Source organism: Terrapene carolina, unplaced genomic scaffold (genome assembly GCF_002925995.2).
Source record: "Terrapene carolina triunguis isolate 2854851 unplaced genomic scaffold, T_m_triunguis-2.0 Scaffold212, whole genome shotgun sequence".
NCBI lineage: Eukaryota > Metazoa > Chordata > Testudines > Emydidae > Terrapene > Terrapene triunguis.
The window spans coordinates 10,783,070-10,808,839 of record NW_020664563.1 but is presented as its reverse complement, the minus strand read 5'-3'; the positions used below and the strand labels follow the sequence as shown (position 1 = coordinate 10,808,839).

General features: G+C 51.6%; 1 protein-coding gene across 1 annotated transcript in view; it reads left to right on the top strand.

Annotated features, from left to right (window-relative positions):
* The window catches only part of LOC112121699 (protein transport protein Sec16B-like), a 38,477-nt gene extending 13,130 nt beyond the window's left edge, over positions 1-25,347 (top strand). The window contains exons 12-25 of the mRNA XM_026656098.1: positions 962-1,079; positions 3,272-3,383; positions 5,836-5,941; positions 9,772-9,912; positions 13,989-14,102; positions 15,303-15,372; positions 16,268-16,561; positions 18,697-18,764; positions 19,755-19,901; positions 20,468-20,578; positions 22,774-22,894; positions 23,023-23,096; positions 23,373-23,465; positions 24,591-25,347. Coding sequence (XP_026511883.1) covers positions 962-1,079; positions 3,272-3,383; positions 5,836-5,941; positions 9,772-9,912; positions 13,989-14,102; positions 15,303-15,372; positions 16,268-16,561; positions 18,697-18,764; positions 19,755-19,901; positions 20,468-20,578; positions 22,774-22,894; positions 23,023-23,096; positions 23,373-23,465; positions 24,591-24,665 — 1,644 coding nt within the window. The 3' untranslated portion in view covers positions 24,666-25,347. The remainder of the gene's footprint in view (positions 1-961; positions 1,080-3,271; positions 3,384-5,835; positions 5,942-9,771; positions 9,913-13,988; positions 14,103-15,302; positions 15,373-16,267; positions 16,562-18,696; positions 18,765-19,754; positions 19,902-20,467; positions 20,579-22,773; positions 22,895-23,022; positions 23,097-23,372; positions 23,466-24,590) is intronic.
* The last annotated feature ends 423 nt before the right edge of the window (positions 25,348-25,770 follow it).

Here is a 25,770-nt window from a genome sequence, read left to right as displayed (position 1 = left end):
GTGCTTCATAGGATGACGTCTCAGTATCATCAATTTGTCCTCTAGGATATTCACTGCAGTGAACAGCAAAGTAGTTGGTCATTTTTCACTGTGCTGCTAATCTGGCCACCTGCTGGTGGGATCAGGGTCCCTGCCTATTTCTGTTTGCCCCATGAGATTGGGGTAACCATATCCTGGTGCGGTGATGCGTTTGCATGTGCATGTCCGGACGCTGCCTCGATGCATGGTGACCCAATATCATCACGTGCCAATGCAACATCGTGAGGCAGCACAGTGAACAGTCGGACTCTTTTAACTGTCTGGCTTACAGGGACAGGACAGATTTGTGCAAAAGGGGCTGTCCTGTGAATATGGGATTGGTGACAACCCCAGTATGACCTAGTGTCCCCTGCTAGCACCAGCACAGTGCCATTCCTCTATAGGAATCTGATACAGCGGGGATGTAGCGTAAGAACCTAGCGCACTACGTAGGCGGCACAGGGTGGGGGAGGCATGGAGCTGACTTGCAGAAGGTTTCTGTGGAGGCGTGAAAGAGCACAGGGGCCTGGAATTTGGGGGGACATGGAAAGCTCAGGCTGACAGAGGGAATGCAGGGAGGCTGAGGTGGCCCGGCTCAGCTGATTGGAGTGGAGGTTGACAGAGAGGCATGACGCTAGGTGAACGTTTTTGGTTACTCGGCATAAACTAATTGCCATTACGTTGGCTTCTTGCAGAAGGCACAAACTGCCAGGCACCATTAGTGAAGCCATAGCCAGAAGCAGGCGAAGAGAAATGCACTGTAGCTTTTCTGCCTCCTCCGCCTTAAGGTCTTACTTGAACAGACATAGTCACTTCATTTCTTTATTCACAGACAGCGTTCCTTCCCTTGTGATGCTCTAATAGCTCTGTACCTAGTAAAGGCCAGATCAAGGAGCTAAAGCAGCCAAACTATCTATTCATCTTTCTTTGTTTCTGCTCCCAGTGCTGTGGGGATGGCAGGTGGGGAGACTGGAGACCACACCTGGCAGTGATGCTGTCCAACCAGGTTGGGGACATTGAGCTGAACCACCGGGCCATCGTCGCCATGGGAGACACCTTGGGTGAGGAGAGGTGATGACTGGGCCCAGCTGAGCGGCTCACACTTAGTGTCAGATAGGACGCCCCATTGTGCTCACACGTTTAGTATACTCTATTACAGGAGGTGGGAGGATGGTGACTTAATGGCTAACGCTGCCCCCGGGTTCAAAACCACCCTGATGGAAATAAGCTCGGTTCTGTCCCCACTGTAGAGCCATCCATATCACCTTCACCACCTCGCACAGTTTGGCCTCGCTGGGAGTGTGCGCTGAGCATCCACTTGGAGTGCCATCTGGCTCATTTCAGACCAGCAGTTGGGATCATTGGTGGTGCAGAGCTGGAAAGTTCCTACTACTGCTACCTGGAAAAGAGGAGCTCAGATATTTAATTTCCAGTTGCAATAAGATTTGCTGACACTCAGAAATGTACAGGTCAACTTTTTCTGATGTGGATGACTAAAGTTAGACACCTAAATTAGAAAAGGGCCTTTCCAAGATGCCAGGGCCGGCTCCAGGGTGTTTGCTGCCCCAAGCGGCAAGAGAAGGAAAAAAAAAAAAAAAAGCCGCGATCGCGATCAGCGGCAGCTCCACCGCACCACTTTCTTCTTCGGCGGCACTTCGGTGGCAGGTCCTTCCCTCCAAGAGGGACCAAGGGACCCGCTGCCGAATTGCCGTCGAACAGCCCGACGTGCCGCCCTTTCCCCTTGGCCACCCCAAGCACCTGATTGCTGAGCTGGAGCCTGGAGCCGGCCCTGCGAGACGCTGAGCACACAGAGCTCCCGCCGGCCCAGGCTTCCCTCCTGCAGAAGCCAAGTTCAGTTCTTTAATTTTTGTCTATGTGTATGGACCCCGACATATACTTCAGTGGGGCAGAGAGAGGCCATGTGAGAACAGGTGGCTGACAAGGTGCCTGCAGGGTAAGGTGAGCACACCTAGGAATGGTGGGATGGCTGGGATCTGCTCAGCTCTCTTGGCCAGCCTGGATGTGTGTCTGTGGAATTGGTGGTGTGAGTGGATATCTGTTCAGCTCTCTTGGCTAGCTTGGGCTTGTGCTCCTTGCATGCAGTTGGGAGTGAGTTTGCATCATGGAGTGGTTTAAATGGGTGCAGTTCATGCTGTTGTGAACTCACTGCCCACCATGAAGGAACTATGAGTTGGGGCCACTTGCATACATTCAGAGAGGTACCGACTGCCTTCTCGCCCCTGAGCCATCAGATGCCAGCCACTGGTCTCGCCTGCCCCTGCATAGGTCATTCTGGGGGACTGGTGCAGCAGTCTTTTCTCTCGTGAATTCCCTGCACTGTGACCCTGGGGTGACCTCTTGCTTCCAAGCTGAACAACCCTTTATTTCCTCTTTAGCTCAGCCGCATGACTGTATTATTAAATTACTGCACAGCTTCTATTAAAGTGCCATAAGATGCCTTGGCAGCACCAGGGGCTATGTAAGCTGTTGTGAACAGATGTGTATGTTTGTGAGTCTTGACAAGATTGTGCATCTGCTCCTTTCCATGTAATTGTGTAGTGTATGCAATTGTGACTGCGTGTCTGTGCGCTTGTGCCCACAGGCCAGTTATCTGCATGCATACCCTTGCCCATATACCTGTGTGCCTGGCTGCCTTTAACACAGCGAGCCAACATGTTCCAGGGCAATGTAATGTGTGTGTGTGGAGACGTACAGCAGTATATGTGCAGACATGGGTGTAAGTAACTGTGTAAAGACAGGTGTGGCAGGGGAAGGAATGAGAATACTGCTCTGCCTTGCACGCTCAATCAGATAATAGACACTGTATACTCCTGCTGGTGAAATATCCCTATCGCAGGCTCTGAAATGCATACCTCTGCCCTAGTGCATGAGTCACAGATATGGCTGACAGAGAGACTTAATCGGCTTATTCTTAGTGCCAGTTATGCGGTGACAATGGTAGAAAGCCTCGCCACAGATTTTGCTACATTGAAACATCCCGAAGAAGCTAAATGGGAGCCAGACACTTACTGGCATGTGCTTCTGCCACCCAGTCAGGTCATCTAATGGAAAATTAAACTTGAGGACTAGCAAAATAACAGCCGTGCAAGAGGATGAAGGGTGTGGGGGTTTCCTCGGGGTTGGGGGTCTTGAATGGGCAGAGAGGGGAGATGGATACAGCTGTTTTGGTCATGTGCGCATTTGAAGGTGTATTTTTGTTGTGACTGGCTTTTGTCCCTTTTCTCCTGTCCAGCTGGGAGAGGGTTAATAGAAGCTGCTCACTTCTGCTATCTAATGGCGAATGTCCCTTTTGGTCACTACGGGATTAAGACAGACCACATTGTCTTGCTGGGCAGTGACCCCAGGTGAGTAAGCCAAGCATGCAGGCTCCTGCAAATATTTACAGCTGTCATTCTTAGGAGTCAGAACAGCTCCCCCAGGGATCTCCAATCGCTTTACAAACAGGAACAAACATTCCTTGGAAGGAGACCTAGTTTATAGTTTATTTTTTGTTGTTGTTTAACATTCCATTTTAATTGAAGATGTTACCAGGCAGAGACTTTAGGAACAGAAAGATGGAATGCTGCGCCTAAGGCCATCTCTAAAACAGTGGCATAGCTGGGAACAGGACCCAGGAGTTCCCTGCTAACCTCGCTAGAGCGCTGTGCATTGTGCTAATGGCCGAAGGTATATTGGGAATGATGATGCCATTCAGAGATTGGCACTATCAATGGTGCCAATTCAGAGATTTCTTGAGGGGACAAATTCCAGTCCCTGCCTCCCCCCAATACTGAAGACCCTGTTCCATTCCCTGCTCATTCCTCCCACCCCGCAGGGACCCCAGGTTTCCCTTGGCTGGGGAGTCTCCCCGCTCTCTTACTCACATACCACGTGAGCTGGTGCCACCAGGAGTTGAGGTCTTGGCGCACTCCCCCGCACTCCAGGAATAGACTCCCCATGTGCCAGTTCACAATGCCACTCAATGAAATTGGACCAGTCGTCCCTCTGTCTGTATGGAGGGGTGGCCGGGTCACATTTCAATGGCATGGCAACCACGCAGCTGGAGCAGCGCTCCAAATCACTGCACCCTAGGTGACCGAAAATGCTGCTTTGGGTATTCGATTGGTTGTGTTGAGCCAGCTAGTTACAATGGGGGAGGCCCAGCCCAAGTTCTAAAGAGCCTTGGAGGGAGATCCACTTGGCACTCATTCTACAGGTGGAGGGGCTTAGGCACAGAAAGGGCAAGGGATGCTCCCAAGGATACACAGTAGGTCCGTGGAAAGAAAGACACACTGAACTCTGACGCTCACAGGGCACTGAAGGGGTTATGCTTGGCAGCCATGTTACCTCCTGGATTTGCGGGTTGATCCTTTCATTGTAGTCACATTCATGGGGATGCATTGAAGCAGCCCAGCACCTAGGCAGCAGCAGTGTGCAGTGCTTGAGGTAGATGGGTGTTTGGGCAGCAGTACATTTGATAATGTGGGGAGATGTTTTAACACACTTGAACGTTTTCCTCCTTGCCCACCCCCTGCCTTCCAAGCCCAAAAACATAAATACCCTCACCCACATATATCAATAACTGGAGACTGGGCGTATGCCCCAGGTGTCAGCTGGGGAGAACCCACCTGCCATTAACCAAACTGTCCACTGGATGTCACTGAGACTCCTGGTTCTGAAAACCAGGCTACTGACTGAAGTAACTTCAGCTCTGTCTCTCTGGAAGAGAGTAATGATCTGTTTCATTTGGAGAGGCTCTTTGCTCTGGATCTCCGAATGAAGGTCACTGCTCAGCAGCCCCATCTCATTTGGTCTGATTCACTGCTGCCTGGAGTTATCGTTTACATCTGGGCAAAGTGGATGTAAAAAGCTGTCCACTTGGAATGGCAATGTTTGCCAGTCGCTGTGCACAGGTGTGAATAATTGCACAGAGGGTAGAAGGCAGTGGAAAGCAGGCCCACAGTCTGCAGGGCTGCCTAGTAGAATCCAGATCCCCATTGATTGAGTGTGGTAGATAGAGTAGTTTACTGTAAAGGGACAAAATATTTTTTAAGGGCTGAGATTTTCAAAGAGTTCAAGGCAGGCCACCTCCCTCAGGGCCCAGCCAGAAATCTTACTTACTAAAAAATTCCTGCATGTTTCTAGCAGTCCAGATACTACCAGTGAAAGGACTTTAACAATCTAATTTGCTTTTTGCCATTTATGCTGTTTGTTCCTTTTTAGAATCATGGAGGTTTCAGACTTGCCACGTTTACAAATACCATGTCACACACTTAGACAATGCACAGGTGCCTCTAGTAAACACTTATTAATATTGCAGAGGTTTTCTGCTGCTGTGTGAGCTGGAGGGATTTGGGGTGTGCCCTGTGGGTCTGCATGTGCTGGAGAGGCAAGGGAGTGCTGTGTGGAGTGTGTCTGTGAGTGAATGGGGCGGGTGTTATAGGATGTTAAAGAAGATTGCCGTACCTCGTCACGTCCTTGCTTTTAAAGGTTTCAGAGTGGTAGCCGTGTCAGTCTGTATCAGCAAAAAGAACGAGGAGTACTTGTGGGTGCCACAAGTACTCCCTGTTCTTTTTGCTTTTAAAGGTTCGTGTGGATGGGTTTGGTGCTTACCTGCTTTATAAGGAAGCTTTTGTTGGTGGGATTTGACTGGCTGTGGCTTTAATCAGTTTCACTTTTGCTCCTAGTCAGTTTGACATTCTGAAGATTGATGGGGTGAGGGATGGACGCTCTGTATCCCAGACATGCAGGTTTATCATGGAGAGGAAGAGTCTTGCTTTCTGTTCCTGACCTCACCTCTCTGCCTTCTCCTTTCAGTCAGACATTTGTACAGTTTGCCAGGACGGAATCTATCCTAAGGACTGAAATCTTTGAGTATTGTCAGATGCTGGGACATCCCAAATCCTTCATCCTCTCCTTCCAGGTAATGGAAACAGTCAGGTACAGCCAGTACATTTGATGCGCAGAGCCACAAGTGCTCAATGTGCTGTAATGTAACCTCTCCACAAATCACAACCTAATGCATTTCTGATATGCCTGTTGCCACAGACTATGGTATAAAATTACGTTCTGCATTCAAATGGTCCCTAAAGAACTCTGCTATCCTCCATGCCTTGCTTCACCCAGTGTTATTTACAGATAGTTTTTCTCTTTTCTTCTTCCTCCATCTCCTGTCTAAGCACCATCCTCAGCCTCAACCGTTGCTGGCTGGGTACATCCTCACCCAGTATAGACAGCTCAGGACAATGTCTCAATTTCTATAACCCAGAGTTGAGGGTGAGAGGTGATTTTCATCCCCTCTGTGTCTGGGAAGTGAATTGGGAGCTCGTGAAAGTGCAGGATGCATTAGTATTTGCAAAGTACATGCAGGCACTGCACCAGCTTCCTCACCCAGTACTGCCAGTGCATGTCAATGCCAGCCCTGCTGTGCCCTTGTTATTTCAGTCCTCCCCTTACTCTGCCAATGCATGTCTGTCCTCACCTGAAGGGTGCCTTGCTATTCCATACCTGGGTACTACATACAGCTCTGTTGATGGCCAGCGTCATCTAGTCATTAGAATAAGGGACTAGGGCTTGCCATTGGCAAGTCGTATGGCTGTGTGCCTCAGTTTCCCCGCCCATGTAAAGAATTTTCTAATTCTCACCTGTGTCGCTGTGGGGTTGTGAGGCTTTATGTAGTATTTGTAAAGAGGTAATGATGAAAGGAACTATAGAAAGGCAGAGGTCCCTGGCCCGAATCCACAAAGGGACTTAGGAACCTAACCCCCAGACTTAGGCACCTAAGGCCCATTTTTAGGCCCCACTGCTGTCCACAAAAGCCCTGCTCAGCAGCTGCCGAATCCTGTGGGTGCCTAAACTCACTCAGGGCCTAAATTTGCACTGTAAAAGTTCTCTAGGTGCCAAAATTTCTGCCTTCTGATTTTTGCTGCCTCATTGTAGACACCCAGACCCCTGTCTCACATCTAATGCCCAGAGTGATCCATAACCTGGGGGAAGATAGATGTTTGTCCGCCTAACGTGTGTGCGGCCTGATCTAGTGGGCATGCCTAACTCCACACAAAACAGCGAGGGGTGGGAAGAGAGCTTCCCTTATAGCCTGTAATGGTTAGGGTACTCACCCTGGATGTGGGAGACCACTGGTTCAAGTCCCCCCTCAGCCTGATGAGAAGGGATTTGAACAGGGCTCTGCCACTTTTCAAGTGAGGGCCTGAACCACTGGGCTTTAGAGTCATTCTTGCTTTGGCCCAATTAATATTTAATTATTCATGTATTTAATTAAAGTGGCACAACCTCAATAGGAGAGATTGAGGGAAACCTACATCAGACTATCCCATAGGGCAGATCCTTCTACAAATCCCTTTTCCTCATCAGGTAGAGGGGGGGACTTGAACTGGTAGCCTCCCATATCTGCTCCTCCTTCCCCGCCCTCAGCTGTTTTGCATGGAGTTAGGCGTGCCTACCAGATCGGGTCCCACATGTGGCTTGGGTGGAGGAGGGCCTATCTTCCCCCCATTTATGGTTCACTAGCGGAGATAGACGCCTCCCTGCAACCTGGACATAGGCTCAGAACTCTGTGAGAGGGGCAGGGCTTAGAGCACACCCCTGCTTTGGCGTCTCCCATTGGCCAGCATGCTGGCTTTCATGGATCGCAGTCTAAGGCACCTACTGTTGGGATTCCCTCCGAGACCTTTTCCGCTCGGCTTATCCAGAGCACCTCGTCCTCTTCTGGGAGAACACTTCATCCAGTCCTCTGGGACCCCTGAAACTCAGTTCGACTCCAGCTCGTCACTCCGGTTACTTAATTAGGCAGGTGACAGCTCTTCATCCACGCTGGCTAGGCCCAGACGCAGGGAGTTTAGGTACAGGGTGATACCACAATTCCAATTCATGTCACACAGCATATTGTATATACATTTTCCTAGCTATTAACCTCTATATATCTCACATGTAAAGACCAATCGCTTTGCAGAATGTGTAAGGCAAGCATCTCAGTTCAGGGTGTTTCTGCCTACTGTGTTTACTATAGACATACCCACAACAGTGAGTGTAGTTAGCTTCTGCTTCCCTTATTTACAATAAACACGTTCATAATAGTTGTTTCAGCAGTTATTTGTTTGGGCTTGTCTTGTCTTATCTTGGGCTTCTCCATGGCAGCTAAGCCAGCCCTACTCCTGTGTCTCCCCATTCATTGTATAGGGAGTCTAGGCGCCTAACTCAGGCTTTGTGGCTCCCATTGTTGTGCCAGTGATTTTCTAGGCACCTAAAAATTAGGCATTACAATAGCTAAATCCCTTTGGGGATCCAGGCCCATTTACTAGTGTCACTGCTATTTATCACTGTCTGTCCCGGCCTGTAGAACCTCTCGCCACGTCCAGTCTTAAACACTGCCACCATCATAACCCTGACCTGCCACGCCCCCTGCTACTCCAACCCTGGCTAGTCCAACCTCCCTCTCAACTTACAGCTCTTTACCTGACTTGAGGGCAAGGGGAAGCATTTGGAGTCATGGAGAAAGTGCTGATGCTGCTTATCTGCTGAGAGTGCCTGGCTGCTTTTGTCCCAGGTGATTCACAGCCTTGGGGTTCTGTAGGGTCCATAGGTGCTCAGTCTCCTTTATCATCTAGTGACCCAGGAGGCTGCAGCTCTTCTTTTCTTACACAAAACTGCAAAGAGTCACCTTTCAGCTAGACTCACCGCCATGTGCTCTGCGAGGGGCCGCCCTTGAAATCCACCTGGAGGACTTGAGTCTCCGCTGCCTTTCACGCCCTTGCAGAGGAAGTGTAAAGCAGAACGGTGACGGTTACACACTTTGCACAGATGCGAAGCAGTGAGAAATCAGGCCCTCCCTGGGCTCAGCAGAGCTTCCTCAATGGAGGGTCTTTTGAATTCACTCCCCTTCACAGATCATCAGAGCATGAGTCTAGCAAGTTTCAGGGCAGAGTGCCACATGTATTTATCTGCTTTAGTTTTTGCCTAGCTTTCCCTTCTCTAATAGCCATGCGTAACTGATGTACATTTAACATTGTGCATAAGCACCCAGCTGCTGCAGCCTGAAGCGCTGCACAAATCAGGTGAATAAATAAATATTTCTGGCTAGGGTCCTCCCCCACAGATCTGCTGGCACATCTTTACCCTGACTTCAAAACCAGCCTCACTGCAATTCCAGCCGCGAGCCTGACGTGAGCCGAGCCAGCTAGCTTGCTGCAATGGATGGTGGGTTTTTGATATGGACAAACGCCCCTTACAGATCATAATGAGAGCTTCAGCCCCACTGCACCTAAGACATGACCAACTGAGCCTGTCTCTATTTCGTGCCTTTCTAAGCAGACGTGTTAATGCGGAATTCCGAGATATGGCATGGTGCTGCAATAGGGCTGGGCTGTTCCCTCCTTGATTGCAAGTTGGTATTTCATTGTCTAGGCACTGAGAGGCCCCCACTAGGCTAGGTGCAGCACAGATGCATAGGGAGAGAGAGTCTATGCCCCAAAGAGCCAACAGTCTAAATAGAGAAGACCGGCAAGGGGAAACAGGCACAGAGAGGGAAGTTACTCAAGGTCACAAAGCAGAGCCAAGACTAGACTCTAGGTCTCCTGATTTGCAGTGCTGTGTGCTACCCACTGGACCATGCTGCCTCTGAGTCAGACACCTCCATCAAGGCTGTACAGGGATCTCACCTTCTGAGCAGCTGGGCTGCTTCTTCTTTCCTTTTCTTCTCCTCACCTGGACAGTCATTTTTCTTGTTCCTTTTCCAAGGTGTATAAACTCCTTTACGCTGCACGCCTGGCGGACTATGGTCTCACCTCCCAGGCCTTGCATTACTGCGAAGGGATTGGCACAGCTCTGCTAGACCAGACCCAGGCCAGCCATCCGGTGCTGTTAGAACAGGTTATCAAGGTGCGTCTCTCGTAACCAGTCCTTGTTTGCTTTGGCTGTGGGTGGGGGTTAGCTGAAGTGTTGAATGGGTGAAATCCTGGCCCTGCTGGTAGTTTTGCCCTTGATTTACATGAGGCAGGATTTCAGGAATGCTGTCAAGTTGCCTAGGCCTATATAACAATCAACCTTCTGCTGTTAGGAAATGTCTCTGAGCTCCTGGAGCTCCCAAGAGCTCAGCACTTCTGAAAATCAGCCCCGAACATCTATTTGCTGGAGTATGACAACTAAGATCAACCCAGTACATACGTGAGTCCTTTGGGATGCAATAGGCTGTGCTGTCTGGCTGCCTCTGGTGATTTTTCCATAGCAACTGCCTAAATGAGATATGTGCTGGCCTCACCCATGGTGCTGAAACAACTATGCAAGAGCCAAGTCTAATATCAAATAAAGGGGAGTGGAGGGGGAGGGGGCATCATGTGCCAACTAGGAAAGAACACAAAATTGCAGAAGAAGGAAATCTCACTTTGAAGCTTCTACAAAGTTAAAAATGGTGGAGACTTATGAAGTTAAAATCTATTTTAAAAATGGTTCTTGATACTTCCTCTTGAATGTATCATTCTGGGATAACATTTGCAAACTCAGGTGTTATAACAGATTCTGAGGATGTTTGTGTGTGTCCACAGGCAGCTACTTAGGTATTCACTATTAGAACTGGTCTGACTTGCATTAGAATTAATATTCCACAAGAAATCATAATCTCACAACAGCTACAGGATTTGGGGTGTGTTATTGAAGTTGTCAGAGCTGGGTATTGTTGTTATTTTTTGGTAAGATGTTGTAATTTTCACATCTATTTTAGCGATTAATGTATGCAGAAGTCTTTATTTTAAACCAGAAAATGTCCTGTTTTGTCATGTTTGGGATGGCGTTAGAAAAACAAGCCAACCAAAAAACCAGAAGAATGAGCAGCAGCACCTGGCTCTTACATAGGGCTTTTCATCAGTAGAGCTCAAAGCACTTGACAAAGGAGGACAGTATCCTTGTACCCATTTCCCAGATGGGGGGACTGAGGCACAGAGCAGGGAAGTAATGTGCTCAAGCCAGTGCCAGGGCTAGAATTCAAGTCTTTGGCATGCCAGTTAGGTGCTCAATCAACTAGACTACATTGCCTCTCTGTTTGTGGATGAAGCTCCAGTGATACAGGTGACTGCACTGATCCCTTTAGTAGGCAGCTATCTCTTGAACCATTTGGCTCTATAATACTGACAGTGGCACCTACCCTTTCTGCAGCACGACCTTGTCATTGTCCTGGACCCATTCATAGTCTATCCCATTCATCTTTCTCTGAGTTCTATTTCCTGCTAAAGCTCCATTGTGTGGAGCCCAGGGAACAATACAGTCAAACCTAATTCACCTGAAATGAAGCAAAAGAAATATTTCCTGGTCATTGCCACAATGTAGATTAAAGAGAGAGAGAAAAAATACTTAGGTAATACACAGCTGAGGCAGGTGCTGTGAAAATCCCTGTCACACTAGCCCTAAAGTTGGAGTTACATAATGTTGTAGCACTTACCTGGATCCACCTGTTGTGGAAACCTATTTACTCTAACAGCCTCTCAGATGGGCCATTCTGCTGGGAATAACACTTCTCCTGCGAGAACGGGCTTTCAGATGAAAAACCAGCACAGTTATAGCACCTCTCTTGTCTTTGATGTTGCAGACTGTGTTACGAATTATGATCCACATTAGTGTTTGATTAAGACTTCCCTTCCTTTGAAGCCAGGGACGATTTACAACCAGGTGTTGGTTCATTAATACTGGATCAAAGCACCTATTAGCTTTTGGATTAAGCATCCTCCCATTTAGGAATAATCACACTTCTAATTTCTTCTCTCTTGGTATTGGTTTAGAATGAACCCATGTCTGTATCTGACAAGATCTGACCCTGCCCACCTGGACAAACAACTTCTCCCATATGGTTCCATTTGCTCATGCACCAGGAATCTCTCCTCACTCACTCTCCTGTTAATTATTGTCCCTAGTTGCAGGCTCTGGGTGTCTCTCTTTTCTGTAAGCTCTTTGGGGCAGGGCAGGTGTTTTACTCTATGTTTGTATGCTTTACTGCACAATCTCCATCATCATCATTAATAATAACCCGTAACTAATGTCTTGGGCTAGTAACCCCTGGCCAATTAGCTGTCACTTGATCAAAGACAATGGTGTTACACTGGCTAGTGGTGAATTAGCCCGTCCCTTTGTCTGGCTAAAGTGTGTCTCTGTCACCTTCTATGGAGCAGACTTCATGAGTGTGTCAGTTACAGAGTCATGCTAAGAGTTCAGCCAGGTATCTAACAGCTCACAACTTAGTGGAGCAGTGGTGTGGTCCAGCAGGTAGGGCTCTGGACAGCAAGTCAGAAGGCCCAGGTTCTAGGCCCAGTTCTGCCCCTGACTTGCTGTATCTCCTTAGGCAGGTCTTTTAACTGCTATATCAATAGTGTGATTTTCCCCCTTCCTTTGGCAAGTGCGTAGGGAGCTGAGCACCCCATTACCATGTGTCTCGTCTGACAGTCAGAAAGAATGGTAAAAATCATAAAGCCCAATTACAACACAGAGGAGAAAACTGGGCAAGTTCCTTCTGACCTGATGTACTTTCTGTGCCTGAAAAGGCTGATGGGTATGGGTGTGTGCTACACATCCTGGCATATCTTTGGTACCCTAAAGAGAGAGAGCAATGGCACGTGCCAAGTGACCCTGATTTTGCCCTTCTAGAGTTCTTGCAGTGCTTTACAAACAGGAGTGAATTCAGGCTCTGAACAGTCCTGTGAGGTGAGTGTTATACGCATTGTACTGATACACAGTGAGAGATTTGCTCAGGTCACACAGTGAGTCAGTGGCAGAGATTAGAGATGGAAGCCATGAAGCCTGACTCCCAGACTCATGTTCTAGCCACTGCGAACACTCCCTCCACCTCCCACAGGAGTTATGTGGCTAGCGCCCAGGAGTGGAAGCCAGGAAATCTGGGATCCCTTACTGGTCCTGCTGATGGATAACTGTGCATAGGCACCAACTCTGTGGGTGCTCCGGGGCTGGAGCACCCATGGGGAAAAATTAGAGGGTGCTCTGCACCCACTGGCAGCCAAGCTCCCCTCACCCCCCGCCCCACCTCCTCCTCCCCTGAGCGCACCACAACCCCGCTCCTCCACCTGCCTCCCAGCGTTTCCCGACTGTCCTTCTCCAAACAGCTGTTTGGCGGCATTAACAAGCTCCAGGAGGGAGAGGGAGGAGTGGGAACGTGGTGCACTCAGTGGAAGAGGCGGGGAAGAGGCGGGGCCAGGGTGGGTATTTGGGGAAGGAGTTGAAATATTGGCAAGGAGGGGGCGGAGTTGGGCTGGGGCAGGGCCACCCAGAGGATTCAGGGGGCCTGGGGCAAAGCAATTTCAGGGGCCCCTTCCATTAAAAAAAAGTTGCAATGCTATAGAATACTATATTCTCGTGGGGGGCCCCTGCGGGGCCCGGGGCATGGGGAAAATTGCCCCACTTGCCCTCCCCCCCCCCGGACAGCCCTGGGCGGGGGACTTTGGTGTAGGGTTTGGAAGGGGGCAGAAGAGGCAGGGCAGGGGCTGGGGCTCATGGAAGGGGTGGAGTGGGGGGTCAAGCACCCATGTGAAAGAGGGGAAGTCGGCACCCATGTAACTGTGGACCCTTGGGGGAGTCACGCTGATCTCTTTGTGTTTCAGTTTGCCCACTTGGAAAATGAGGATAATGGTCCTGACCTAGCTCACAGGGGTGGTGTTTGTAAAGTGCTTTGAGATTCTCTGAGGGAAGGTTAGGGAAGGTACAGCACCTAGCCCAACAGTTCTGGCCCCTCTGGATGTTACTGCAATAGAAATAATAAAGGTGCTATATAAATGCCGAGCATTATTCTTATGTATTTATTATGAGGAAATGCTGCACTCATTGAGTTAACAACTTTTCCCTGGTCCATGTGCCTAGCAGCTCATTAATTGCTATGACTGTCAATCTGTGCTCTCTGCATCTGAGAGGTTAACAGGTTAAAGCATCTGTTCCCCACCGCCTTCTCCCCCACCACTGCACAGCTTGCAGAGCAGCTGAAGCTCTCTGACCCATTGCTACTGGAAAGACCTGAGCAGGAACAGAACCTGGAACCCGACTGGCTCGTCCAGCTCCGAGCCCGAGGCCAACAATGGGAGGTGAGAATGATGGGATTTGGAGTGGCTCTTTCCGTCATGTTTCATGATTGCCACAGTCCTCTGGGGTGGGCGAAACAGGATGTGCTGTGTGACCAGTCTCTATGGTGTGGTCAGTCTGCAGGTGCATCCTTCCCCTGCATAGTAAGTCCTAGGTAAGTGTTTAGAAAAGCACTAAGGTCCCAAGGGGATTTCTTACCTGGGTTCTGGAAGGTTTCTTCCTTCCCCTTCTTTCTTGGAAAGCACACTGTTGATACTGTGCAGAGCTCTGTGATGGCTAGCATCACAGGCCCTCTCCTGTTGGACCTCAAGGTCTCCGTGGAAGTGGGAGGGAATGTATCGCCCAGAACTCATAGCGGTCTCTGGGCTAGGCACTAGTGAGCCAAAAAGCATCATGCTGGGTAAGAAGCACCTTCCCCCGTCTTGTTTTTAGGAAAGTGATTAGAAGATGAGAAGGTTTGTTGTGCAAAGAGTTCCTCTTTGTGTGTGTGAGGATATTGCAGGTGGTTTCATCTCTATATGCTTAGAGACTTGTCTTTCTCTCCAGTCCCTGTACCCTATGTATACGCTCCTGAGCAGTTTAATTTCCCATGAACGTGTCCCTTAAAATTGTAGGGTCTGTCTCCATGTTTTGTCTCTTTTTCCCCTCCCTGTGGCTCCCCATCCTGTCCCCTCCAAGAAGGACAATGGTCATATTCTGATCTCATCTACCATGGTGGAAATTAGCAGTAACTCCACTAAAGTGAATCAGGCCCAATAGCTGTATTCTGAACAGCTCCAGCCTTCCCACAGAGGGAGCCATTAACAGTGTCCTTGTGCCTGGTTCACCCTCTGTAGGATTTGAGTGATAGCCATTGAGTTGTTCACTTGCCATAGCAGGAGAACAGAGCCCCAGGATTCAGTGAGCCTCCTTGCTCACCCTCTGCTTGGGATGAATGAGAAGCACAGGGGTGGGTGGCGTGATGGGTGTAAGTAACTCTGACATGGTCTCTGGAGCTGACTGGAAGCTGGAGAATGGAAGGAGCAGAAACAAGGCAGAGATCACTATCCACCATGTGGCTGTGATTCACCAGGAGCCCGCGTGGCTTTCGCTCCGGTGACAATCATGTCTTGATTACCGGTGCCTTGGAGACAATTCTTCTGGGTGTCCCACTTTCTAGTTTTCCCTTTCTTTTGTAACATTCACTTTTCAAATCCTTTCAGAAGGAAGGAGACCTCCCCGACTTGGCATCCGCTCAGCCAGAGCTCTCCAGAGCCAGCAGATCCACAGCAGGTAAAGGAACGAACACATTGGCCCAGATCCTCAAATATATTTAGGCACCTAAATACAAAGGAAGTTAGGTGTTTACATACCTTCGAGGATCTAGGCCGCTCTGGGTAGAGATAGAGGGGTTCTCCAAATGTGGAGCATGACCAGATATATAGGAGACCAGTTGGAACAGACTGGAAACTGCCTCCTTGACCCTCTGTGTTGCTCTCCCAGGATAGCAAAGACTCCGAGTCTTGCTGGGAATCTCTCAAACATACTCTAGAAGTGGACCGTGCATCGCCACCTCCGCACAAAGGGTGTTGGGTGGGGGGCCTCAGTCGAGCTCCAGGAGTGTGATCCTGTCTCTGCTTGGCCAGGGATCTACAGGGTTGGGTCTGGGTGCCCTGTGGATCAGTGACTTAGTGGTGACATTGCCCAGCCCTGGTCTGCTGCACCTCCCCATGGAGCTGAGGGAGGGTGGAGATTAACAGCTGCAGCTAGGAAGTTGCGGAGCTTTTGGCAAGTTTTGTTCCCTTCCCAGTGTGTAGGTAGGCGGGGCACAGGAGGCCGTGGGACCCTCAGAATTTCTGAAGTCCTCCTCTTCTTCTCACCCTTCTCAGTTGGCTCTGCCTCCATCATGGCCCCATTCTAAGGGGTTCTTGCACCTGGAGGCATATTGCCCCTCCTGTCTTTTACCACCACCCTCTCCCCACTAAGGAGGTAAAAGCTCTCCTGTGTTGGTTGACCTGTACCAATGCCCCACGCCTTAACCACTCTTATTCCTTTGGGGTCTTTTCTTGCTGTCTCTCTCAGGCCCACTTTCCATGTACAAAAATGGCACCGAAGGGAATTCTGTTACCCTGAGTCATTCAATAAAGCTGTAAATATACTGAGTAAATTCCTGGGATCTGTTTTCCAGACAGAGATCTCCATCATGAGTTTGCACAAAACCCAGGCTACCAGCACAACCTAGAGCTGCAGCAGTATAACCCCCCTGCTCCTGAGAGGACAGACCAGTACCAGCCAGGTCTACAGGAGAACGTGTCCTTCCCGCCTGGTGCATATTCCAGGGTGGAGGGGTCAGAGCAGGCCATAGCTTCTGTGCCACCTGATGCCATGCAAGAAAATCGTCCCACAGAGGTCAGCTTTGGGGCAAACCTCTCTCTAGGAGGAATTTCAAATGACCATTCCCCACAGGTCTACCAGCCACCAGGTAAGCTTGCCTGAGCTGTGCTGCAGGCCATCTGTGAGGATTCCTGGGAGGAGGGTTTGGAAAATATGTTTTGGGCCGGGGGAGAACAGGACACATACATATTGGACAGTTCAGATGAGAGATGGAACTGGAGTGTTCGGCTCCTGAACGTTGGGAAGTTCAGGCACAGATCTGGGCGCTGGGGTTCTCTCCATTCTGGGGAATAGGTGGGCCAGAGGTGGGTCTGAACCACCACTTTGTTCTGACTGGTTTTTCTACGAAGGCTCCTGCACATGCCTGTGGTGGTGGGTTTTCTTTCTGGAAGCGTGGCATGTCGCCGGAGAGTTCCCATGTTTCCTCTCTGCTGAGAGGTTTGTCTGCGTGAATGATGCTTACGGACGGCCTTTGCTTCATCTCGGTCCCATTTTAATAGAATCCCTGCTCTAGCATTAGGGCAAAAGTGGTTTGCTTTTTAACCTGGTGCCTCCTGCGCACAGAGCATTTCACCCTGGATTTGCTGTCTTGGGACTGTGTCTTATCCAGCAGAGAGAAGACCAATGCTCCAAGGATACGTCTACACATGGAGCTGGGAGGGTGATTCCCAGCTCCAGGGTACATCCCCGCGCTAGTTTGGCTCGAGCTAGCACACTGAAAGTAGAGCATAGCCAGGGCAGTGGGAGAGGCAGGAGGGGCTAGTCACCCCAAGTATGTACTTGGCCAGGACACTAGCCCATGCTCAGGGTGGCGAGCTTCTTCTGCTGCTCCTGCTGCCATGGCTACACGCTATTTTTAGCATGCTCCGTAGACGTACCTGAAGTGTCTGCAGCTCCTAGTGCAGAGGTGGGCAAACTATGGCCCTCGGGCTACATCCAGCCTGCGGGACCCTCCTGCCAGGCCCCTGAGCTCCTAGCCCGGGAGGCTAGCCCCTGGCCCCTCCCCTGCTGTTCACCCTCCCCCGCAGCCTCAGCTCACTGCGCCGCCGGCGCAATGCTCTGGGCGGTGGGGCTGCGCGCTCTTGCCAGGCAGCACAGCTGTAGAGCCGCAGCCTGACCCAGTGCTCTGTGCTGCGCGGTGGCGTGGCTGGCGTGGTCAGGGGGCGGGAGTGTGGATAGGGGTCAGGGCGGTCAGACGGCAGGGAACAGGGTGGTTGAATGGGGCAGGGGTCGGGGGGGAAGTCAGGAAGGAGGTGGGGGTTGGATGGGATGACGGGGGGCAGTGAGGGGCAGGGGTTCCGGGGGGGGCCAGGGAGAAGGGGTGGTTGGATGGGGCAGGGGTCCCGGGGGCAAGTCAGGAATGAGAGGAGGTGTTGGATGGGGCGGCGGGGGGCAGTCAGGGACGGGGGGTCCAGGTGCGGTCAGGGGGCAGGGAGGGATGGATGGGGCAGGGGTCCTGGTGGGGCATCAGGGGACAGGAAATGGGGGGGATGGATGGGGCAGGAGTCCCGGGGGGGGCCATCAGGGGGCGAGAAGCAGGGGGGGTCAGATATGGGGCCAAGGCCGGGCCACACTTGGCTGTTTGGGGAGACACAGCCTCACCTAACCAGCCCTCCATACAATTTCAGAACCCCGATGTGGCCCTCAGGCCAAAAAGTTTGCCCGCCTCTGTGCTAGTGTGTAGTGTTGAGGGTGAGCAGGAAGCTGCCCAGTCTCGTTGCCTTCGTTCCTGGGCTGAGCGAGTCCTCTCCCTGCTTGGCACAAGTGCCAACAGTCCAAGGCCAATCTTGAGCTGGCATTTTGGGGCCACCAGGAAGAAGCGCCTGGCCCTGTGCATTGTGGTTACCACGGGGGAGTGTGACAGAGTACAACAGACTGTCACAAGGGTGGTAGTGCTAGTGCTGGAGGAGGGGACCAGCACCTAACCCTGCCAATGCTCAGGGAAGAATAAACAGGAGGAGAAGCAGATTTTGGTGCCCAGCTGCAATGGACTCTGGTCGTACCTCTGGGTTCGCGCAGAGAGTGACTGTGTGTGCCTAGATTGATTGGGCCTGTTCCTCCAATGGCAGCATCTCGCTGTTAAGCAGCCAGTTGGGTGGTACCTCGATACCACACCAATGATTGCATTAAATTGCCCCCGCTGGACGAGACAGGAGTTTCACGTAAGGGGCATGCGCCCCCCCAGGCTGAATCCTGAGTTGCATCATTCTCTCGGCTCTTTAGGGAGTGCTGTGAGGTTTCAAGGACGCTCCCGGCCCTTTGGGGTTCAGAAGAACATTCTGGAACAGCAGGTGAGAACAAGGGGGAGCCAGGTGCCACGATGCACAGGATGTGGTCAGACAAACCCTGTTCTCCTCCCTGCCACCCAAGTGTGACCCCTCCCCGACCTCTCCGCCCCAGCTGCCCACTAGCACTCACCCCATGGGCCTATTGGCCCATGCTATCTTCTGCCTCTTGCTACTACCCCTTCCCTGAACCTAGCTTCAGCTGCCAACATGGCCTTCCTCCCCCAGCTGTGTCATGGCTCTGGAACTCTAACCCTCCTCAAACCCTGGGGCTGAGGTACTTCCCAGCCATCCACCCCGAGGAGATAGCTTGTTTCCACAGGGCTAGTGCTGCACACTGGGTTCAACCTCTTGCTTTGGTCACCCGTCAGATGAGATTGGTGCTCTCAGTCTGATCCCTAATGTTTCTTTCACCCGTGGTGTTAATTGGAACTGAAGAGCACGGCCCATATTCTCTCCCCATGTCTTGGGCTGCTCATGTGATGCAAAGTGCTGGCTTCTGCCTCTCACCAGCCAGCTGAGAATTCCCCTAGCGCAGGGGAGCTGATGGAAAATATCCCTGTACCCCAGAATCTTGGTGTAGGGGGCATGCTGTGGAGGTGGGGCAGTATATGCCTGCGCGACACCAGTTCACGACTGGCATATGCTTCCATAGGGACCTCAGCCAGCTGGCATGAGATAGAGCAGCCCCTAAGCTCCTCCAACTTAAGTTGATGGGCCGGGGCTGGTGCAGATGTACCATGAGAATCAGGGAGGCATAACAAACTCCCTGACAGAATCCTCTCTCCTGCTCTGAGATCTGCTTGGCTCAGGAGAGAATCTAGCCTCAGACCTTTCTTCAGGGCCTGGAATAAAAGGGATCGTAAAGGAGGGGCCCTGTTGGAATGAATGCTGCCGCCTCTTGGAATGGCTGCCGGGTAGTTCTTTACAGCCCCACTCACCCAGTTTCCCTTGCCCCTCTCCAATGGCGCTGATGCCCTTGATCTCTGGTACCAGAGCGTGTTGAATGCCAGGGCCCGAACCGTCTCAGAGAGCTCCACCATCTCCATGGAGGAGGACGCCTTGCGATCCCCAGAAGGCACAGGCGAGGGAGTTGCTGTAGAGCGGCCGTCGACGGAGGGGGCAGAGCCAGAGGAGGCAAAGGTGAGGGGGGAACTGTGCTGCTTTCAAAGCCATGCCCCCAGTCTGATTCCCCTCTTACATCAGCAGGGCTGCAAGAGGGTTACTCCTGATCTACACCGCAGGGAGAGCAGAATCCGGCCTCATGTGCCCTCTCGTTTGGAGGCATCACCAACTTCTCACTCACCTCCCGGCCAGCCTTTCGCTGCCCGTATAGCTGGGAGTGCTGCAGTCAGTGCACCCGGGTAGAACGGGCTCCCCCTGTCCCTGCTGTCTCCAGGCTGATATGCTGAGCCCCTGCTCTTCTGTCCCCTCCAGCAATGGGGTGGGGGTGGTTCTGGGGTCCTCAGCCCTGCTCTCTGTCCTTGCCGCACGGCGACGTAGGGATGGGTTTGCTCTCCTCTCCCATCACAGCAGTGAGAAGGGGCTGGGTTGCCCCGAACCCTTTCTTTCACCCAAGAAAGCTGCGGGGGTTGGGAGGGGTGAGGCTGGGTTCCACCCACCACCTCTGAGTTTTCGTGCGGTGATGTCTTTAATATATTGCTGTTATTTCAATGACTCCAGCCTCAGTAAGAACCTGTGTTTCCCAGGGCTCAGGGTTTGGCTGGTTCAGCTGGTTTCGATCAAAGCCCTCCAAGGAGGTGACGCCTTCCAGAGATGTGTCCGGCCCTGCCCCAGTCTCTGCTGCACTGGGGTCCCAGGTAACAAGAGGACTAGAGGGGACTTTTTACATCGCAGGGATTTCAGAGGAGCTCTCCTCCCCACCCTCAGTCTGAAGAGGGGCCTTTCTCCTCTTACCTCCCACTCCCAGGACAGTGGAGGTGCTGGTGGAGCCTTGTGCCAGGACTGGAAGAGCAGAGGTGGCTGCAGGTCAGGGATGTAGGACCATGGCAGCAGGGCCGGCTTTAGGCCAATTCCACCAATTCCCCCGAATCGGGCCCCGCGCCTAAGAGGGCCCCGCGCCTAGTGGCAGGGCCACCCAGAGTGGGGGGCAAGTGGCAGAGAATCCCTTCCTTGGCTAGAGGCGCCTTTTTAATTTTTACTCACCCGGCGGCGTTCCGGGTCTTTGGTGGCACTTTGGCGGCGGGTCCTTCACTCGCTCCGGGTCTTTGGCGGCACTTTGGCGGCGTGTCCTTCAGTGCCACCGAAGACCCGGAGCGAGTGAAGGACACAACGCCAAAGACTAGGAGCGCAGCCCGGTGAGTACAAGCCCCACGTGTTGTTTTTACGTGTTTTTTTTAGTCATCCCTGTCGGGGCCCCGTCGAAACTGTTCAAATCGGGCCCCGCACTTCCTAAAGCCGGCCCTGCGTGGCAGAGGGGTGTGTGTGTGTGTGTGTGAAGTTTGCACACTGCCTGCACCATTGCTCCCCGTCACCTCCCTGACTCTCCCTTTCATGATCAAGTTCGCTTTTGCTAGTGTCCTCCCCCTTCTGGTGTAACCTCCCTGGCCCTCACACCGTGCACATCTCCATGCCAAGGCTAAATGGCCCAGAGTTCATTGCTGGGTAGAGGTAGTCCTGTGACCCTTGCTGTGGCAGGGGACTAAGCCCTTGGTGCATGCATGTTCTCAGACAGCTAACTGGTGCCAGACACCCTGTAAAGGGAACCATGGTGCATGGAGACACCCCAGTGGACAGACGGCCCAGAGGATAGTTAACACTGGGTACAGTTAAGCGAACAGGAACGACTGGTGAAATCCTGACCCTATTGAAACCAATAGGAGTTTTGCCATTGACTTCAATGGAGCTAGGATTTCACCCCTTATCTTTATCTTCATCCATCCTTCACTAGTTTGTCTCTCCAGCTCAAGGGCACCACCCCACTGCCAAGGTTTTCACTACAACTGTGTGTTCTTTACATGCCACTGTACTTGGGGATTTATTTATCAGTGGGACAGAAACTGACAACTTGAGGTCTCCATCCTGAAGCAAATTCTCATTACTAATAATTGTATATTTATAAAGTAACTTTGATCCAGAAGGCTCTCCAAGAGCTCTGCAAACTCCGTGGGGATCACTTGGTCTCTGCTGAAGGGAAAAGCAGCAGCTGATAGCAGCAAATGGCAACACTTCCACAGTGTTTAGTAGCTGAAGTGAAGAATAAATTCCCCCATTGGAATTGCAGGAGAAATGGTAGGCAGGCAGAGTGCCATTCCCCCAGATCCTGGCCACATTTTCCCATGGGTGTGTATGCAAATATACATGTACCCTCTCTGACAGCGGCCAGCACCGGATGGTTCAGAAGATGCAAGAAACCCTGCAGCAGGCAGATGTGGGGTGACCTGCCCCCTGTGAAGGTCTCGGCCTCATCTCGGAAGTTAGAGATAAGTTTAAACCCTGAAGCATGAGGTTTTAGCTCCCTCCCAATATTCTTTTTGTGACCACTCTTTAAATAACCATGGGGCATCAGGAACTCATTGTTACTTCCCATCCCATAGATGGCACCTTCTGCCCCCTAGCACCCCCTAGCACCACACTGGGGTGTTGGTTCCATTCTAATGCAGAGAGGTGTGTGCTGTTTATTGAGCTATCTCCAGCAGACTGGGCTCCACCCTGCTTAGCTTATGAGCTATGACAGGATCACAGGGCATCGAGGGCAAGATGATGTGGCTAAAATGACGAGCAGTGCGGTTAACTGTCCCTGTAGCAGCTGCCCCGCAGCATGAGATAGGGCTGATGCGGCCGCCTGCCTAGCCTTGTATCTGAACTCCCTGGGTTTTGTATGATCAAGGAGTCTTTTGGCTTGGCGGTGCTTCCTGGGATGTAGCAAAGCAGAGCATAATGAATCTGCACTAGGAACAAGCTGGCCTCTGGGGGTTGAGCACAGAGCTGCTCTTCCCTTCTTCCCTGAGAAGGTTTCTTCCCTCGGAATTGGTGTGTGTTTTTCTTTCATCAGGAGAAGGATGCACCAGCCCCACTTCCCTCTCCCCCTCCTCCAGCCACTGGAGCAAGCTCTTCATCATCTCACCCTCCTCGCCTGCTTCCGGCTTCCCCCAGCCCTCTCTCCAGAAGCTCAGGTAAATACAGGAGAGGCCACGAGCGCTGTCCTTTTTTGGAAGCAGGCCCATGTTGTTGCTAAGATTGTTTTGGTCACACGACCCTGGAATGAACCAAACGTTTAGAAATCTCTTTCTTGTTTCTGCAGCTATGAATGAAGCTAAAGGCTTGCAGGGCCCCGATGGCAGGGAATCAGCAGCCTTTCCTGGGGCTGGAGGCCAGGTGAGGGACGAGGGCAGGCTTTGTGAGTGTGGGGTGATTCTTGTTCTTTCTATTTCTTGTTTTGGTGGGAGGATCTTTAGTGTGTGGGAGGGAACAGGAAGGGGGAGATAGGTTAGATGGCTCCTTTGTTTGTGGTTTGCTGTGGCAGAGGAAACAGGGAGCATCTTCTGCCAGCCCTGTCCATCTCCCCCACCCCGTGACCTAGGATGTTCCTTCGGCTTCTCTGAACCCCAAAGCAGGGACCGGGTGTTATTTTCCCTCTGTTTCCTCTTTCAGGATGACTCACATGGCCCTCCCTCTGGTCCTGGTGGTCTCCTTGCCCCTAGTAGAGGGCAGGTCCCACTCTTCAATCCTGCTCAGGTTCCTCAGGTATGGAGGCTCCTCCTGGCTTATAACCACACAGGGCATCTTAGCTAGTGGGCCCGCCACACAGGGGCTCCCTGACTTAGGAGGGATGCCGGGATCCTCACAAAGATAAAGTCAGACCCATCCAGTCTCTGATGGGAGAGGCATGGATGCTCCCTTTTGTCTGTCTCCCAGCTGGCAGAGAGAGAGAGCACGGTTGATGCCTCCAGAGATGTGGGAGAGATGTCCTTGTAGCCCTCTCAGTTGCAGACTTAGGGCCAGCTTCTCTGCTATTGTCAAGATCCACTGTGCATAGTGGAGGTGGGTGGGGGGCATCAGGGAGCTGGCTACGGTCCCCTGATTCTCTGCCCGACCTCAGCCTTGGTGTGGATTAGAGAAGGGACCATCTGGCAACTGAAGACAGGTGTTTTGGCTGTGCCTTCTCCTTGTCTGCTGTGGGGAAAGGAGGAGCAGGAGCACATTCTGCTCAGTTGACTGCCTAATTTCCAGAGAGCCTAGTTCAGAGAACCTAGGGGGTGCTGCAGGCCAAGACTAAGTGTGTGTCTACATTGCAAAAAATATCCTGTGGCAGCAAGTCTCAGAGCCCAGGTCATCTGACTTGGACTCGCGCTATGGGACTAAAAATCGCAGTGTAGACGTTCCCGCTTGGGCTGTAGCCCGGGCTCTGAAACCCAGCTCAGAGCCTAGGCTCCAGCCCAAGCCCGAATGTCTACACTGCTGTTTTTAGCCCTATGAGCCCGAGTCAGTTGACCTGGGTTACTGAGGTACAGTGAGAATGCTGTGAGGCCAAGGGACACCCAGTGCTGGAGTAGGAAGGGGCAGCAGGCCAGGAGCTGCCTGTGGGGTGAGGGCTGGAATAGCAGGCTGGGTTTGAACTGTGTTGGCAGAGCTCCCTGGGGAAAGCTTGCAGAGACCCTGCCGGCACTACGCGTGGTCCTGTTAGTGCTGCCCATCCCTCACACTCATGAGCATTTGCTCCAGACAAACAGAACTGGGCCGGCCCCTACCTGTGTCTGACTCGCTGACTGGAGAAACTCTTATCTTGCCTGCCAAAATATTGTGGGCTCCTTCCATTTTTGGTCAGCCGCACAACTAGCCTGTTACTTACAGTATTTCTATCCTTCACAGCTCTCCACTGCTGCCTCCCTTGGACTTGGCCAACCCAAGCGGCTCTCACAGCGGCGCTACCCAGCCCAGCCATGACAAGGCGTTACCCAGCCTGGCCTGTCTACCAAGTCTCCTGTGGAGCAGAGGCTGCAAGAGTCCTTGCCATGGGGACAGAAACAGACTATTCATTTGTACTGAGCCCCTGCCCTTTTTCTGCCCCTTTTCCTCTTTCCCCTAGGAATGTTGCCAGTACACCTCCCCTTGCAAAGGGCGTCAGTGTTAAGGCTGGGGAGAGGTGGATTCGCTCCTTTCTGAGACTGGGTATCCATCATTTGGCCAAGTGTCCAGTCAGTGATGATTAGCTAGTGGAAGGAGGTTTCAGGGAAGTTCCTGTAAGGGGAAAGGTATATCGAGGCTGGATTTCAGAAGAAACAGCCTATCAGTGATGTCTCCGAGTCTGGGGAATTCTCTTCCAAGGACCATGCTGGAGTCCTCATCTCTTCACTCACTGGAGTCTGGAATGGCCAAAGCACTGGTGTATATATTGCAGGGAACAATCCCACAGTGGCCAGGGGTGGGACCCAGGGAATGGCTCTAAATTGCAGATCTCTGCCATCAGACATGTTATAGCAATGGTAACATGAGCAAATGTATGTATGGCCATTTGACTGGCTGCCATGCAGGGCATCAGGTGCAGATTGCATGTTTGCTCCCAGGCTGGGGAGAGCCAGGAGTGCTGTGAAGACAGTACATGCAGCTCTGGGTGGGAGCAGGCTCATGGCATTTAAATGTCTCCTCAGGCCAACCGGAGGAGTAAGGTTAATTGTCTCTGGAGGGAGCAGCATCCAGCCAAGAGGGGCCATCGATCACCACATAAAGCCAGTGGAGACTGAGAGTGCATCCTCCCCACAAAACATCTGCCATGGGAATGGTTCAGGGGTGATTCAGGGGTAGCCAGAGATTGCAGTGCCTTCACATTTGTATAAGATTCCTGACGATAAAGGACATATTTGTATGGTCTCTAATAGCACCTACGCTGCCTTTGTATTTAATGTTTTTGGAAATAAAGTCAAAATACGTTTACTGCCCTGCTTCCTGGTCTTCTGCATGTTAGGCAAACTCAACACAGATCAAACATATGCTATCACTTAGGCCTCTGATATTGACCTCTGGAGGGGATGAACCTGAATTAAGTGGCTGG